General features: G+C 39.0%; 1 protein-coding gene across 1 annotated transcript in view; it reads right to left on the reverse strand.

The window, feature by feature from the left end:
* Nucleotides 1-3,884: 3,884 nt before the first annotated feature.
* LOC149428760 (sprouty-related, EVH1 domain-containing protein 2-like) overlaps nt 3,885-17,422 on the reverse strand; it is a 59,510-nt gene continuing 45,972 nt past the window's right edge. Inside the window, exon 5 of the mRNA XM_089667035.1 lies at nt 3,885-16,443. Within this exon, the coding sequence (XP_089523161.1) occupies nt 15,796-16,443 (648 nt within the window). The 3' untranslated portion in view covers nt 3,885-15,795. The remainder of the gene's footprint in view (nt 16,444-17,422) is intronic.

Here is a 17,422-nt window from a genome sequence, read left to right on the forward strand (position 1 = left end):
GCTATGGTCACTAACACTATCAGTGTAAACAATGGCCAGCTGATGCCATCAAAGGTTCATAATGTAGACAAGCAACCTGGGGTGATCTGGAAAGGCCTCTGGTGGCCAGGACAACCATCTGTGCTGTCCGAATGCCATCAAGTTACCCATGAGTGGCAGCAGGTGGAAAGGTGACCTACATATAGCACTGGTGAGACCAGTCACTCTGAGAGGTAAAGTGTAGCCAGCATCATGCCATAACAAAATAAATAAAACAATATGGGTTAAATTATCCGGGGTCAATTCTCTTTTAAAAGGCAAAAGTTCCAACACACTTTCAGGTGGGGCCCAGGACCCTTTCAGTAATTTATTCCGCATACAGGAATGAATCAAATAGCAGGTGTAGCAGCTATAAAAGACCCAAGGTCTGAAACAGGAGTCTGATCCTCTAGACGCAGGATAATATACACTGCATCAATAGAGTTTAGCTAACTCTCTGTAAATCTGTGTTAAGGGCAGATGTAGTCCCTGCATAAACAGTTCCTTCAGAGGTAGACTGTTGGGATTTTTGAATCACAGATTTAGAAAAAAAAAATATTGAAATGCCTTTTTAAGCTGCAGTCATGTGACACTGGTGTCCCAATTCTTCTTTTTTGGTTACATTTGATGGATTCCTTCTTTGGAAGTCCATGTCTCTATCTGCGTGACGTGGGCACTTTCTATTGGTGGAAGCAACACTTCCATTAGCAAGGTCCACTTACAACAGCGTTAGAAGGCATAGGAACAGTGAGGTTGGTCCCTAAAGAGATAACGAGTGGGAAAAAGTGGCAGCTTTAAGAAGTCCAGAGTGGACATGGATCTCCCCGTGGACACAGGAGAGGCCTTAGCCTCACTTGAGGAAGACAACCCTATAACAATAGATTTCAGGCATCAGGTACTTTTGGGAATAAAGTAAAAACCCCTGAAACCACTAGAGGAGTATTGGCTGAGGATGGTTGTAGCAGTGGGACTGTCCTTTCTGTGTCTTACTCTGGGTGAACCCTCCAAAGCTGGTGCTGAGAAAATGCCAAGCTGCTCTATAGAGACCTCCTCAAGAAACAGTGTCAGCGAAGATTGAAGGCTTCCCGATTGACGTCACTCAGGAAAAAGTTCTATGAAGCAAGAAATGCTAAAGAAAAAAATAGCTACTTTCTTCACAAAGCGTCTACACTCCAAAGACACTAGCAAAACATTAAGGCATGCTGGGTAGAAGAGGGGTTATATTGGCTTACAATTTTTCTGTGTCCTAAAACTCCAGTAGTATGACCTGAGTGTTCATGAATTCCTGTGTCCTGTGATGGAATGTGCTATATATTACCCAAACTATATATTGGTATACACACACACAAACACACACACACATATATATATATATATATATATATATATATATATACACACATACACACACATATACACACACACATACAAGTTTACTGGTAACAGAGATTTTTCAATTTTTAAACATATTAACTAGACCTTTAGCTAACCTAGAAGAGGATCCCAAAGGATGTTTTTACAACAAACCATTACATACATGTAGTATATTATGTCTATCGTATGTACACAATCCACTGGAAAGTAGAGGCATCACATTCAATGTATAGGTGGCCTTAAATTGAAACCCCAAGCTGAATGGCCAAATAAAAAGGTTAGTCATGGATCCGGCCCAATAGTTCTAATGTTTGAAGCAAGTGCGTAGGACCAACCCTACCTCTTTAAGGCACAAAGTAAAACTGAGTTTGACTTCCTGCTCAAAGTAGCAATTCTGGTACTCTAGTTGACAGGCATATCTTACCGCTTGTCATTCTCTGACAGACTGCCTGGGTATAGTTGCCCTAAGGCCTTGTAGATACAGGCTTCAGTATGTGAAGGAGCAATGTATACAATAAGCTTATACAAAGTACATTCAGCAAGCTTCAAGCGGCATTTTTGAAGCCTTTAAAACTTTCATCAGTTCCAGGAATGTTAAACGCAGATCTTAAGCATATCTAAACCCAAAAACAAACATTTAATATATTGCTGTTTACCGGTCCTGTCCCTAGGTGGCTACACTCACTCACTCCATTGTATCTATGTAAGGAGACATGGTTGTCACCATGGCTGGACTTCAAACATATTTTCTATTGTTCATCCTCACCTGCAGGGTGGCAGGACTAGTAGTTTACTCAAAAAATGATAAAATTGCTTTTGCTTTCAGTTCATCTAACAAAACATGACAAGGTCAATGCATTTCCGACAGGATCAACAGGTGTTTTCTGTACTTGCTGAACATGTTAATAGCCCAAACAATGCAGTTACCACATGGACTACGTAGCTGCAATATATTCAGTTTTTGTTCTTGGGTTTAGTTACACTTTAACCACTTCAAGTCCGGACACTTTCACCCCCTTCCAGTCCAGGCCAATTTTCAGCTTTCAGTGCTATCACACTTTGAATGACAATTGCGCAGTCAGCAACACTGTACCCATATGAATGTTTTAGCATTTTTTTGAGACAGATAAAACTTTATTTTGGTGGTATTTATTCACCACTGGGATTTTTATTTTTTTTGCTATATAAATGAAAATGTCCAAAAAATGTTTAAAAAAGTGTTTTTCTTATAAAGTTTTGCAAATAAATAGTCTTTCTTCATAAATCTTGGCCAAAATTTATCTTTTTAGTAAAAAAAATAAATAAAAATAACCCAAATTAGTTTATAACTAAAAATTATATTTTTTCAAATTTTTTTATATTATTTTTTTTTTACATACTGTCACCCTAGTAGTACAGTGTCACCATAGTGACACTGTACTACTTGTGGGGGGGTGATGTTTTATTTTTTTATATACGGATTGCTTTTACACCCATTAAGGCTGTAAAAGCAATCATTTCTCTTTCTCTCTGGCTGCATTCTTGCAGCCATTGAGAAATACTGTGAGAGCTGTGATTGGTCACAGCTTGTCACATGGTACAAGGCTGTTGTGAATAGCCTTGTACCATGTGACCTCTGTGATCATTCACAGATTTCACAAGTAGTAATCAATGATGTCAGGAAGTGACATCTTGCTCACTACTATTCATGTGATCACTGATTGGCCAATCGGTGTTCTCCGGAACACAGAGGACACCAGATCCTGGTGCCGCGCACTCCCAGGGAAGCGGGAGGACGTTTATAGATGGCCACCCGCTCCTGCACTGCTCCCGTCCGGCCATTTATGTACATGGGCCAGACGGGAAGTGGTTAATTATAGTGCTGACTGTTGTCAAACAAGCTACTAATAGGATTCATCAGACTTTCAAACTGTCCCACAATACAGCTAATGATGACGTGGATAGCAAAAGAAACCCTGAAGGTCTGAAGAGGTTTTATTTTGCACTTTGTACAGAAAAATAAAAAAAAAATTTGCCTGAACAGCATTACACCCTCGAACAGCAGACCAGGCTCCTGCAGACTGTCTGTGTAGCTGCCTGCCCATACATTCTATACGGGCAGGCATTTACAGAATGACCAGAAGATCAATGAACTACCAATGAACCCATCAGCGCCCTCATAGTTCATTGAGAACTACAAGCCTCTGTCATAATGGATGACTTGTAGTTCATTCATTCACAGAACTGTGAATAAAAGACGTGGTTGTGTGAGTGGAGCCCCACATGACTGTGTTCTTTTTGAGAAGATCACTAGCCTGCTGTCACGGGGGGAAGAGAAGCTTAACCTGTTACACCCTAAATATGGGTGTAACATGCTCACATAGGTGAACTTATCCTTTACTATTTTGCTATAGTTCTAATACTGTAGCTATGAGCACTTTTATTATGTTCCCATAAAAAGAATTCAGTATCTCAATTTTTAGCAGTTACATGCATGAGAAATTACAAGAACATTTTTATGTTGGAGTGCTTACACTTTATTGCAACTTCAATACATGTTGCCAATAGAAGAGGCACCTAAAATTACTATACATTTGTACATAAACTTAATAGTCACCAAACTTTTGAGATTTGTCAATAAAAAGTAACTTAAGACAAAACATTTCTCATATTATGTATTTGTATTTACATGGTAAAGCAATAACTACGTTGATCATACATATTAGAAACAATTAAAAAAGTTAACTAAAAATGTACATCATTACACTTGTATGTATAGGTTTGTTTTTTTGTTTTTTTACACAGAGGTAAAAATGCTTATAAAAAATTACTACAACAGGTTTTACTTATTAGTATACAGATACATAATGAATATACTGTTTAGGCACTTTCTTTTGTTAATGTGAGCAATAGCTGAAAGTAAAATAAACATAAAACAAAACATTTATGTTCAAGATACAGACCATGTACAAAACTGGTTAATCCCTTACCACAGATATAAAAAAAATAAAATATGTATGAGCAGTGTGAATTGATTGAAATGTATATTAAAGAATCTATAAACCATATACTCGTCCTTTAAATGGAACCAAGTTTATCCAAATGCAACATTTATGTAATGAAAATTCAACATATTTTTAGGGTAAACCAGAAAACCTTAACCATACTATTCAAATTACAGTGGATGAAAGGTTAGGATGTCCAAACATTTGGGAGATATTCTTTTGGTGCCAGGTCTGTTGTAATTTTGAAAGCAGCTTTGGGTGCAAGATATGGTTTTCTAGGCAAGATTCAAGAATTTAGGCCCTGACTTTCTCACACAAAGACAAGTGCTGGTATAAACAACATGAAACACTGCACTTGATCCCATTTATGACCTATAATCTGTTAACATAGTCTAGTTTAAAGGGAACCTCTTAGATGTAGGACCTGCTACGGACTTGGTTTTAAAGGTGTTTCATACAGGGTCCTTGTTTCATTGACCTGGAATAAGCATGTGCATATTAGGTATCCCAACACTTGAGATACACATGCATGTTGCAAGTTAGTGAGTTGCCAAATGATGAAGCCCTGAAAAATGCACCTACAAAGCAGTCAAGGATAGTTGTTCCTCAAAAGAACCCCTTTAAATCTACTCTATAAGTAAATCATAGAGACCTGCTGTTGGAGGGGGACCCCTGTGGCACACTACAAGAGAAATACAGTCAAAAGGTGCAGGAAAGGTTTGCGTTTTGTGTGGAAACCTACTTAAATATAGCCGTAGACCATAAGAACTGAATGTTCAGTGAATGCACTGGCATCAATCAGGTTTGCTCACAGACTTAATCATCTATTTAAAAAAGGATTGGATGCTCAATGCATGTCCCAAGCTTCTTGACCTGGTGAAGGGCAACTCATGTTGTCAGAAAATGATGCTACACCATTTCTATACAACCAGATTTTTCGATCTGCTGCTCTACATCTAGCCATGGAAATCGCCATTATCCTATATACAAAAAAATTGATGATAGATTAGACCTTTATTAAAAGGCTGTATGGTGGCACCATTGAAACTTAGCTTTTGTAAAACAAACTAAGACCAGCCATAGATGGTACGAATGCCGGCCGGTTCAGCAGGAACTGACTGAGATTCTAACCATGTATGGGCAGGCTGAACATCCCTAAGTTGATGGACCCATCAACTTGGGTAGAAGTAAAACGTCCCTCCCTCACATTTTCATCTCGTTTCCAGCCGTTGGAAAGAATTGGAATTGATTTTTGTCATAGCTTCCCCCGCCAGGAAAATGCAATGGCTTGGTGGGAGGGGTTCCTCAGTCAACACTGTGTTGATGGGGGAGGGGGGGGGGGGTTGGGGGAATCTAGCGAATTTCAATTCACTCCATATATGACCTGCCTGTAGAGCATGGGGCTTGGTGCTCAGTCGGGGGCTGATAAGCTGTATTGTGATTTTGACTTCTACATCATCTGTACAACCATACCTGCGCTGGAGCTTCCAAAAGATGAATACCTTCCAAATGATTGAAATACACTGACCTGCTAGGAAGGAAGAAGGATTTCATGATTTAATAATGCCAAAATTGTCAATTTGAACCAAGAACAGATATTCAGCGACTAGCTTAGCATCATGGGAGACATAAAAATGACTGCAGCACCACAGGCTGCCCACCAGTGGGTAAACATGCATCTGTAAGTGCTGCAGAATCAACACACGTCCCTTTATCTAAACAAAGATGGGTATAAACATGGGTAAGGATGCTAATAAATTTAAGAATAGGTGCAAAATAAATTTGATTAGTGTTGTTCTTTCAGCGATAGAATAGTAATTTGAAGTATAAAATGTTCTTAACATTCAAAAAGTTACATGTTGTTGTTTGCTCGTGTGACAATGACCAAAAACAACCCCCCCTCAGCATGCTCACATACAGGCGTTGTTTTTTGGTGCATTATTCACAGGCACCAAGTGATTTATATGGCCACACTTTTGTTTCATAGAAAAAAAAGTGAGCTTCAAATTGTACAAGAAAAAAAGTTAGACAAATCAGTAAAAATGGCCATTGCTACAGCTACTGGGGACATTCTTGAGCTAGATTCTAAATGTATTCTGTATCAGAGAATTGAGGGTAAAAAACACTTTTCCTACAAAGTTTATCACTTCCGAAGCATAAGTGTTAAAACTTGAAGCAAGCAGAAGCTTCACTAGCAGAGCATAAGGAATGTTGTAGAAACAGCTGAGAATACACAAACTTGGATGAAATGTTTAAAGTGAAACTCTAGCATATTTATTTTTAAGTTTTTTTTGTTTGTTTTTTGATACCAGGGGAAGTGTTTGAACCATCTCAGCTTTTTATTGCATCATCCCCAATTGCAAGATTCAACATTTCCTGTCCTGGTGCCACAAACCAGTAATAAAAAGCTGAAAGATAAGATTCAAGGTTTTCCACATTCTTTCCAAAGCAGCTGGAGTTCCACTTTAGGGGTAAATGTATGCACTGTTTTTGCTATAGTGGTTATCATGTAGTGAGCTTGTCATGCAGTGACCGCAGTTGTAGGACGCCAAACGTCTAACTTTATATGGAACTTGAAAACATTGTTAGTACCCAGGCATTTCCAAACTGGCTACAACATGAAGGCAATTTTACCTATTCTGGTAATAGTGGTTTTTAGGGCCACAAAGTCCTGGAGCCAGTTTGCAGAAAAAAGGGGAAGGGAGGAGAGTGGTTATAATATAAAAAATATTATAAATATTTTTGCATGTGTCGAAAGCAAATCAGAAGCAAAGGCACACCATAAACATTTCCTTTTAAGTAATTATTTTGATAATATTCTGTTAAAAAAAAATGCTGCTTAGCAATGTTCATTGATGGTTAAAGGCATTTATAGGGGTTGATTTACTAAAGGCAAATAGGCTGTGCACTCTGCACATGTAGTTAAATTAGGGAAAGCTCTGCTGACTTCCTTCATCCAATCATGTGCATGCAAAAATGCGTTTTTTTTTTCTTTTCTTGCATGTGATTGAATATTCTTTGCAAAGTGAATTTCCCCTAATTTACTAAGCTCTGATTCAACTGCACTTGCTAAGTGCAACATCTTTTTGCCTTTAGTAGATCAACCCCACAGTGTGAAGTGGCCTTGTTCAAGCAGCCTGATAAAAATGAAATGGCATTATATAGCTTTCCACCCAGAATTCCTGTATCACATAGTATCTTGCATCCTCCTATGCTACAGAGGATGTTACCTCACCTGCCTCTAGAAAGCATGGATGGGAGAAGGTAGACAGGCCCGACACATCGAGGAATAAACCTATCTCCTTTCAGGAGCAACTGGAAGTAAATTTTTCCGTGCCAAAGAAAAATGGTAACAGACCCAGGGAGCCTACAGGCTGTTGTATATTATGCATATCAGTCTGGACAAGAAAGGTATGTAATATCATTCACTAAATTTCTTCTTAGACTTCAGTGCCAAGGCCACCTAAGAGATGTGCAGTGTAATAGTAGTTATCCATTAAAGATGACCACCTACAGAACCAAGATGAAAGAAAATGAATATATCTCACAAACAGAAGCCACCAATAGGTGCATACACATACCTTTGCTAGCAACAAAATAATTCTGCGTACCCAGTGAGACTAAAAGCCTGGGTGCATACTGTATGTTGGCATCAACACAAGCTCTAGAACTACCAATCTGAAACAATTAGGTACCCTACAGCCCAATGAAGGCGCTTCAGTAGCCATTCAAAATATCCCTGCATTGCATTGTGGGATGCCAGGCGAGTGTGTAAATGCCAAGAGAATGTGCAAAAGCCAACTCCTGAGATTAAAGTGGTAGTAAAGGCCAATGACTAGTGTTCCTAAAATGCTGCCTCCCCCTCCTCCTACCTATGCTGTATAGTTAGGTGAAAAAAAAAAAAAGATCTGTGTAAATACCTTTTTATTAAGCTCCTTGTGGGTCAGGCACTGATGTGAATACACAATATATATGTAAAGCACAGCGTAAATTGATGGCGCTATACAAGTATCTGTAATAAGTAAAATAAATAATGAATCCTCTACAGTATGGTCACATGATCCAGCAGCTATGGCTGCAAGGGAGCATTTGATATTGGCTCTGAATTCTTGGAGCCTTGATGTCACCTGTTGGCCACTGCCCCCCATTGTTGGTGCTCCCTCCTCGCCCCTGCAGCAGCCGCTCTGTGACATATGGGGACTGGAGCTAGTGGATCAGGTGGCTGCACAGGAGTAAATTAAAGAAAAAAGGATTCACACAGATCTTTTTAGTACAGGCTATGCAAAGTAGGTAGGAGGAGGTAGAGGCAGCATTTTTAGGAATACATGCCATTAACCTTATCTTCCACTTTAAGTCGATGTGGATGTACAAACTGTTCCCAACTTCAGAGTTCCTCTATCCACACAGAGGTTTTTCTTTTGACTTGTATGTGCAGATACCTTCTGGTGCCTACTCTTTGAAGTTACATAATATTGGTATCACTGGTGACATGCCAAATTCCATTAAGCCTGGGTTCACACATATGTGTGGGGCCGGTTTGCAGTGTGATCTGTAAAAGCGTCTGGTGTGATTTCGTTCAGTGGTTCAGGTGCGATTCCAATGCGAACTGTTACAGTGACACTGGAAATTGCACCTGAACCGGAATGAAAATGGCACAGGACTCTTTTACAAATCACAGTGAGGCCGACCTGCACATACTTGTACCAGCCCCATAGAAAAGGCTTTTGGTTCACGTCATGCAAATTGGACGCGGTTCAAAACACATCTAATTTCCATATATGTGAACCAGGTCTGAAGAATGCCTGAAAACTGTCCACTGTTTGGGCCACAAGTGTATAAAAATATCACGTAATTTTCATTCATAATGAAAGGATGCAGCACAGAAAGTAGACAAATGCGGTCATTGCTTGCCAACCACACTATATGACTGTAGTGTGTAGAAGCCACAAAGAACACATTCCAGCCAATGCATTTAAAGAAACACATTCCACGCTAGGGGTCCAGCATTGCAGCCAAACACGAATTTATGATCTATAAGAAAACATTATATAGTTACTTTTAGGTGGGTAATCAATGAAAATCAAACGTTATTGGCATTAAAAAAAAAATGCTTTAAGACTAATCTCAATGTGCAATCAGAGGATGGGGAAAAGGCACATACCTGCTGGCCATTTACTGCAAGGAGACATTATGGCAGGAACAGAAATGGCAACTTTCATAAGCCAGTCCCCAGCTGCCTCATAATATTTAGATTGTACTATGCTAGTAATCTAGAGCTGAATCAAGAGATATATATATATATATAATTATATTTATTTTTTATTTTACAGATACAAAAATTATTTGGCTACTCTTGTAATAGGTTTAGTTAAAAAAAAAATGTAAATTTTTCCCTTCCCTTCTATTTATACAGCTCAAAGTAAAACTGGAGACCAATATGATTAAATTCCTACTCATAAACTCATGTTCTATCTATGCAAGGCAAAACTGCAAACTATATTTTTCTGGTCCTAAAAGTTCAGTTACATTACAGCAGTATGATTTACATAGAACCTAGACAACATGGTCATCTTAAATATTCAGATATCTGGAGAAGGACAAGGATGCGGAACAGCAAAATATTGCTTTCCTGTGTTTTCCCTAGTCTGGCAAATGGGGTGGTTGGAAATTCTGAGTACTTCCTGTTAGAAAACACTGCAGTTTCCCCTAAACAAGAGAAATATCTACTGAAGATCACCTGATCTTCTGCCACACTGCCTCCAGACATTTTTTATCAGTAGTTCTGTTGAAGATTTGAGACTAAGGTTCCTGTCACACAAACTTTCCAATTGGGTCTGCCTGTCCGTGTTTCAGGCGGACCCAATCAGACTCTCGATTTTGCTCTATGGAGTGGTGGGTGTAAACGGACTTGCCTACATCCACAATCCGATAAAAACAGATGGATGGGGATCTGTTCTCCTCGCCCTGGGCAGACTGGATGGCAGTTGTGGTGTAAATGGACAGGTGGTCAGTTTACATCAAACCACCCATACAGCAGAGTGGAGCAGACATGTCATCCGCCTGCTCAGCGGGGGGGATCAGCAGACAGACCCACCCGTTGAGCAAGCTGATTGGAAGCAAAGTGCACTCCACGTAAAAGGTGGCTTACTGAGCCTCACACACAACTGTCTGACTGCCCATAACAACCAACATAATCTTCCAATCTGGTTTCTAAATTGAGCCAGAAAATGAAAGGCAGCCTTACGGTAGCTAGCAGGAGAAACAGAGGTGAACATTTGAGACACTTCAATTAATAAGGCCTTGCACAATCTACTTTAGATTCACAAATTATGCATTACTTATGTATTATTTTAAAGAAAGATACTGTACACAAGGGAAGGTCACTATCCCGATGAGTGAAGAGCAACAAATGCCAAATCTTATGTTGAAGAGAACAATTACTATAATAAATCTTAAGAAAAAGAAGGTAAGGGATTCAGTTGTCCCAATATTTTCTCTAATCTTAAAGGGATTTTTTCAGGAACAGTAAAAATTGTACTCTTGATTCTTGAGTCAACAAACTCTCCTAGCTATGGCAAAAGTGGAATTATTTAGGATAGGTTTTTTCAAAGAAGTCAAAAAACTTCAGTTCCTTTTTTTTTTTTACTTTTTTGAATGCAATCTACCACTGAATTTTAAAACATTTGTACATACACTCCTTTACAAAAGGCGAGAACCATCGAATACCCAAAGTACCCCAGGACTGGAGAACATTTATTGCCAGTACCCAGTAATTGTGCATTACTGCTTGCTAAGCAACTTTTCAATAACTACAACTTATTTGATAAAGAGTTACAATGAATTTATTGTAATAAGCAGAAGTATCTTCTAAACCCATCATAACTAACCTTTGGGGTACCAATGTTTGAGAACCATGAATAATCTATCAGATGTCAAAAGTAATGGGAGCAAGCCCAGCTACCCGATAATGTGCACAGGTAGACCAGTTATCATATTCAGGAGACAACTGGACCAGTCACGGGTCCCCATTTTTTTTTTTAAGAAACTGTGAAACATGCTTCTGTTATCTGTGGAAAAGGCAAAAAAAAGGTAGGCACTAGTAATTTTTAGGTGCACTGGCTTCAGTTTGTATAGTAATTCAAGTGCTAACCAGGATGATTCAGGTTAGGCCAATATGGCTGAATAAGTAATTTTAGTTACATGGGTAGTTTAAAGGGCTTGGCAGGGACACAAGTGCTTAGGATATTTCCAAACCTGTGGAAACAATAGCAATTAAGGGTCAGAACAGATGTCAGTCAATTCGCATTCAGGATTAATAGGATATCCAATACCACTGTTGGTTACACTGATCAAACACAAGTTAACGCCCAGCTACTTCTGTCAAACAAGTGAGAGTGTGACACATCTAGCCATGTAGCTATTAGATAGTAAATATGGACTGGAGCAAGAAAATACAATTTACCACAACCGTGTCTACTTTGACATCTCCATGAATATTTGTCTTATAGGAATGCAACTCATCTTAGAGCAGGGGTGCTCAGCCTGTGGCCCTCGGCTGCAGAAGGAAAATGTTCATTATGATATTCAAAATTTTAAAAAGTTCAATGTGAAATCATTTATTTTCATTGTGGCCTGTGAGCGGTTACCAAATCACTTAAGTGAGTCTCACTCTTCAAAGGTTGAACACACCTGTCTTAGAGTATACAGAAGAGGCCTACAGTACCCATAAGAACAACCAAAAGACTAAAAGATGGTGTACAAGTCGCAGGGTCTGATCCAACTAGATTTCAGTTTAAAGGGTTCAGAAAACATAAAAAGGAAAAGCGAATAGCTTGGGGATTATCACACCTGCACTTTGTTTTTGGCCTCACTGTATAAGGCTGCAAAAGTATTTCTGAATACTTTCAGGGTTTTTTGAAAGTGTATAATCAGCTAACTATAGTTATTTTTCTCAGTTATAATGGAACAATAAGCCAATAAGCAGGAATGGATTTCTTATCCAGTAAAATATTTGTGCCTCAGGACCTCATACCTTTATTTTATTTACTTTAACAAATTCTTAGTTAAAACTGAACTCTAAGCAAACACCTGTAATTATCTGCAGCTACTTCTGGAATCTAAGCAGCTACAGCAATAAAGCAGGACTCTGATGCACCTCCAGCTTGATGAGTGGACAATGAGGTATCAGTAGATGGATGAAGTCATCTCTCTGCTCACTTTGCTCTCTTCCCTTAATGATCGCACGAGCCCACTACTTCACAGCCTGACTGCCAACTAGCAGTGGCCCTTCCTATCCCCACTTCTATTGTGCAGTTGATTCAAGAAGGTTGATACCGGTTTCTTGTACATGCAACAGCTGCTTTAAAAAATAAATTTCTTATTTAATAATAAATAGTTACATTAGTTGGTATTTTCTATGCCTACAGTTCAGCTTTATGGCTTTAAATCGCAACAGATAACAAAAGGAAATATTTCTCACATAAACATTAAGCCAGTAGCTTCGAACCCATGCACTGCGTTATTGTAATGCCAAGACCACTTTGTGGTGCCTTTCATATTAAATTGCAACACAATGAACTAAAATAATACATCAGCATTGCAATGCACCACAATGCTTTGCGGTTCACTGCATTGGCAAACATGGTGGAGGGGAGATATTTTAGTTCCATTGTGGTGCAGTGACAACCCATTCAAATGAACAGACTGCCTTAATACAATGCACATGAATGTCCTGCATTGGAATGCACAGGGGTATTTTTACATTTTGGCCTTGTTATGAGTATATATCCAAAATAACCTCAATGCATGGAAATCAGATATTTAGTGGATGTCTTTCAGGCCAACACAAGGCTTCGCTGAACATTAATGTTTTGCTTACAAAAGGGGGGAACGTGCTTATAGACACTGCCTCCCCCCAAGTGTTGACTAATCTCTGGTAAAATAATAGCCAACCTTTTTTTTTTTTTCTTTTTTTTTTAAGGTATTTGATCATAAATTCCCCTGAGGATTGTCCACCAGCATGTGTCTGTAGGTCACCTATGAAAATCGTTGCCATATTTAACAAAAAAAAAAAAATTGAATCTTGTGATGGCCATCTTAGATCTACAGGTACCTTCATTTTTACAGTACCAATAAAAAAATAAAAAATGCTTTAGCAAAAGCTACTGATTTAAGATCACTAACACAAATGATCACTGTCCTGTGCAAGTGTACTTAAAGAGAATCTCTTCTGATCAGCTGTCCCCCAGCTTTTTACGCTCGGTTGTTGTAGTATGATGGCACATTATGATCGGCATATATAAAATATAATTCAGTCAAAACTGAAATATTCTAATCTTAGATCATTGCTTCTCAAAATGCAGAACCAGTAGCATTAGTGCTTCCAAATTTACTGTGGGTGGTAATTAAAAATCAGGAGCATCATATGCTCACTCCAATGATGGCTGTCGGTGGCAGGCACTTGAGGCATTACATTTTTTTCCCTAGGGCTTCAATGGCCATTTTGTACAGAACATCCTAAAATGGTAAATGCTCTCTGGGGCAGAGCACTGGATACTGATGAATAGAAAGGACATCTGTAGCCAGTGGGTATTAATGTGAAAATATGTAGTATTACAGGGGGTACTCTAGACACTGCAGAGTTTGTGACAGTGGCAAATGGCTGTCCATAGCCTGGCCTATGGCTTTCATGTTTATTTGGCCACAGCATAGGATGTTCCATGATTTTTACCTACGCCAAAGCACTTCAGCAGCTAAAGGGTGTGCCAGAGTTTGGTAACTAGAAGCAGCAGAATTCTAAAGGGAAAGATAAAGGGTCACTAGACACTGTGGTAGCAGATAACTTACTTTAATGAGGGGCTTACGTTAATGAGGACCAGATGATTTTTTTCTCTTTAATCAAGGCCTCTCTACAAATGGAGAAAAAAGTAAAAAAAAAAAAATAAAAATAAATAAATATTGTAACCAAAATGTCTTATTTCTTATCTATAGGGAAGCCAAATTCTGAATATTTTACCTTACACGCAAATCAAGTAATTTTTGCACGTTTACCAAATAACTACAAGCGTCAGAAAACCATTGCAGTAATATCACTGTTCTTTTTTTTCCCTACATCATCAAAGTCTTCTTTAACATAAGAACAATAGTATTTTTTTTTTTCGAATATATTTGATAATTATTAAACACAACTGCTGCAGTACAACAAAACTTTTCAAAACTCTATAACTTTGCAGAAGCTTTCTGTTTCCAACTTTGCAGGCAAATTCAGTTAAGAAGAGCAAGATGCTATGGAAATAGGCAGTAACCCACTTGAAGAAATTGACTTTCAATTTACTAAAATCATATCAGCCAAAGATAAATTCTGATAGGTTGCTATGGGTTATTGTACAAATCTTTTTGTCTTACTGAAAAAGCTCATTAGTGTTTATCAAATAAAAGAATTCATGAAGCACGGAAGGGGGAAAATGCTTGGTTATGCTGGAAATGAAATTTAGGTTACTTAATCTAGAACACTTAGTGAATATTAAATTCCCTTTTCCAAAAAAACAAAGATTATCAGTAAGGAAGAAAGACCATCTCTCCAAAGTTCCTGTAATTATAGGGAATACGGAAGTACAACTGAATCTAAACTTTATATTACTGCAATATGTAAAGGGAACTAGTGCCATTTGGTATGGATACCCAACCCCACCAAAATGACAGCCACTATAAATAAAGGTTTTGTGCAAAGGCCATTACACAACCAAGGAGTGTACTGACTGCTAGAACATCATAATGAATCCAGTATAAATTAAGAAAAGTTTGGAAGTCAATTTAGTCAACAGAACAGAAACAGACAATAAAAGAGCGAGGGTGTAGAACACACGCAAAGAAAGAGGGGAGAAATAAAGAAATGGTAATGGACATCAAATACTACATACACATAAATAAGCTGGTTTTGGCATAATAGAGAAATAGCAATACTGCATGATGGTACTCTTGTTACCCATGTTATAGAAGATAAGCACAGAATACCTGATTGCAGGTTAAAATACTCATTAGATCTACATGAACCCTTTTTCTTCCAGGGCCCTGCAGACTCACATCCTTTCAAAGATGGAGTCTGAATATCACACTACTGGAAGTGCAAAAACAAAAAACAACTTATTTACAGGTGACATTAGACTGCCAAAACAGTTTGACAGATCAGCATCTCCACATTCCATCCCTCATTCCTTTTCAAAGCCATCTTGCTATTAGTTTAGTATTTCAGCCTTCTAAGTATAAGAGGAGTTTGCTAGGAGCCTATTCTGAGGCTATTGTGGCCGGCTTTTTAAATTTGGGAACATGCCGGCTGACCTGTTGGGAGTGTTTTGTCCACAAACAATTCCCAGCAAACTGTTGAAAGAATTGCAAAACGAAGTCACAGACTTGCGCGCAGTCACCCCACTGCTTTGTGTTTGCCCCCACAGCATCCACACATGACACCACAGTTGTAGCAAGCTCGTAGTGGGATGTAACAGCACATGCCAGGAGCAATGATTGACAAAGGGATGAGCAGCATCCACCGGAGGCAAAACTTTTCATCGCTGGTGTCACAAGAACAAGCGTCTGTATAGTCTCCTTCTGAATCAGACATGCAGTGGTAAAGAACACAGTCTGCAAACCCCATGCAGCTGATCCGTCGTATGCAGGTTCGGACTGAATCCGGGGCATCCTGGCACTGACCCCGACCATTCTCATCATGGTTGAACATGTCCCTGCAATACACGCATCTAGACCTCTCGCCATCTTTCCTTCTTGATTTGCAACGGCTGGGCTGTGTGTTTATCACCGGACCCTTGAGGTCCTTGCACATGCCAAAGTTCGTGTGATCTACGTATGGATAGTTGTAATCATGCTTTGAGGTTTCACTTTTGGCAAATCGCACATAAGAGTCTGTGTTATCAGTTTCTGGATATTTGCGATGAATTGGTGCCTGGCGATAGTCCTCGTAACCAGTGAGCCAGTTTCTTTCCCTTGGGTTGATGCGCACGATTTCGTCATCATCATCTGGAAAGCTGACATGCCGAGGAGGCCTGGGTAATGACTGAAATACAGACATTGCACAATTAAGTACATTTTTACTTATTAAACAGAAACTCTTGAGATAAGAAAAATCTTTAGGCTTAGTTTCCTATAATATTCTATGGCCAGAATGAACCTGGCTTTCAACAGATTCATGTCAGTATTTCTGTACGCATCCAGGCTGTATTTGCTGTATTTTAAAAGGGGAAATCTAATATTTTAGAGTTGTCACCAGAGCAAAGGGTGAGTGTAAATCCACAGGAGCAAGTTACCGCTGCACCACTATGTCCTATACAGCCCAGACACAAGCCCTGTCACGCAGCTTGCAAATATGGCTTTGTCTGTGGCCACCATTGTGGTAGGACTGAGTTTATGGCTTGGAGAAAAGAATGTAGGATGGAGGGCCACAGAGCTCTTAGGGGCCTAACAAATGGAAAAACAGGAGGGGGGGGGGGTATACTGCTTACAGCAATCACATTCCAGATGTATTATTTAGTGTGCACTAATAATTGAAACTAGTGGTGCACCAAAATGAAAATTCTGGTGCAAAACCGATACCAAAAATTCAGAATGCATGTGGCCAAAAACTGAACCAAAATGTGTGTGTATGTGGGGGTGGGGAAGTTTCAATTTTTTTTCTATTTTTTTCTAGTTTCATGTATATTTTTATTTATTTTTAACTTATGATTTTATTGCTATCACATAGGGGACCAACAGTCCCCTATGTGATAGCATATGGGTGACAGGTCCTCTTTGTAGGGGGGATAGGGTGGGGAGAGGAGCAGTGGAGGGTGCAGGAGAGGGGCAGTGTATACAGTGAGGGAGCAGTGTATACAGAGAGGGAGCAGTGTATACAGAGAGGCTCCCTTTGCTGTCTGTCACTATATGTCGGTGCCGATTTTAAAATGCAATTGCCTGCTTTTTTTTTCTTCACTATAGTTAACAAAATTAGCTGTCACTTTCCCTGGAGCTAAAAGAAACTAAAAGGAAACTTTGTTTCT

This window comes from Staurois parvus, unplaced genomic scaffold, assembly GCF_062004578.1.
Source record: "Staurois parvus isolate SC_StPar_1 unplaced genomic scaffold, SC_StPar_1.0 ptg002979l, whole genome shotgun sequence".
Lineage (NCBI taxonomy): Eukaryota > Metazoa > Chordata > Amphibia > Anura > Ranidae > Staurois > Staurois parvus.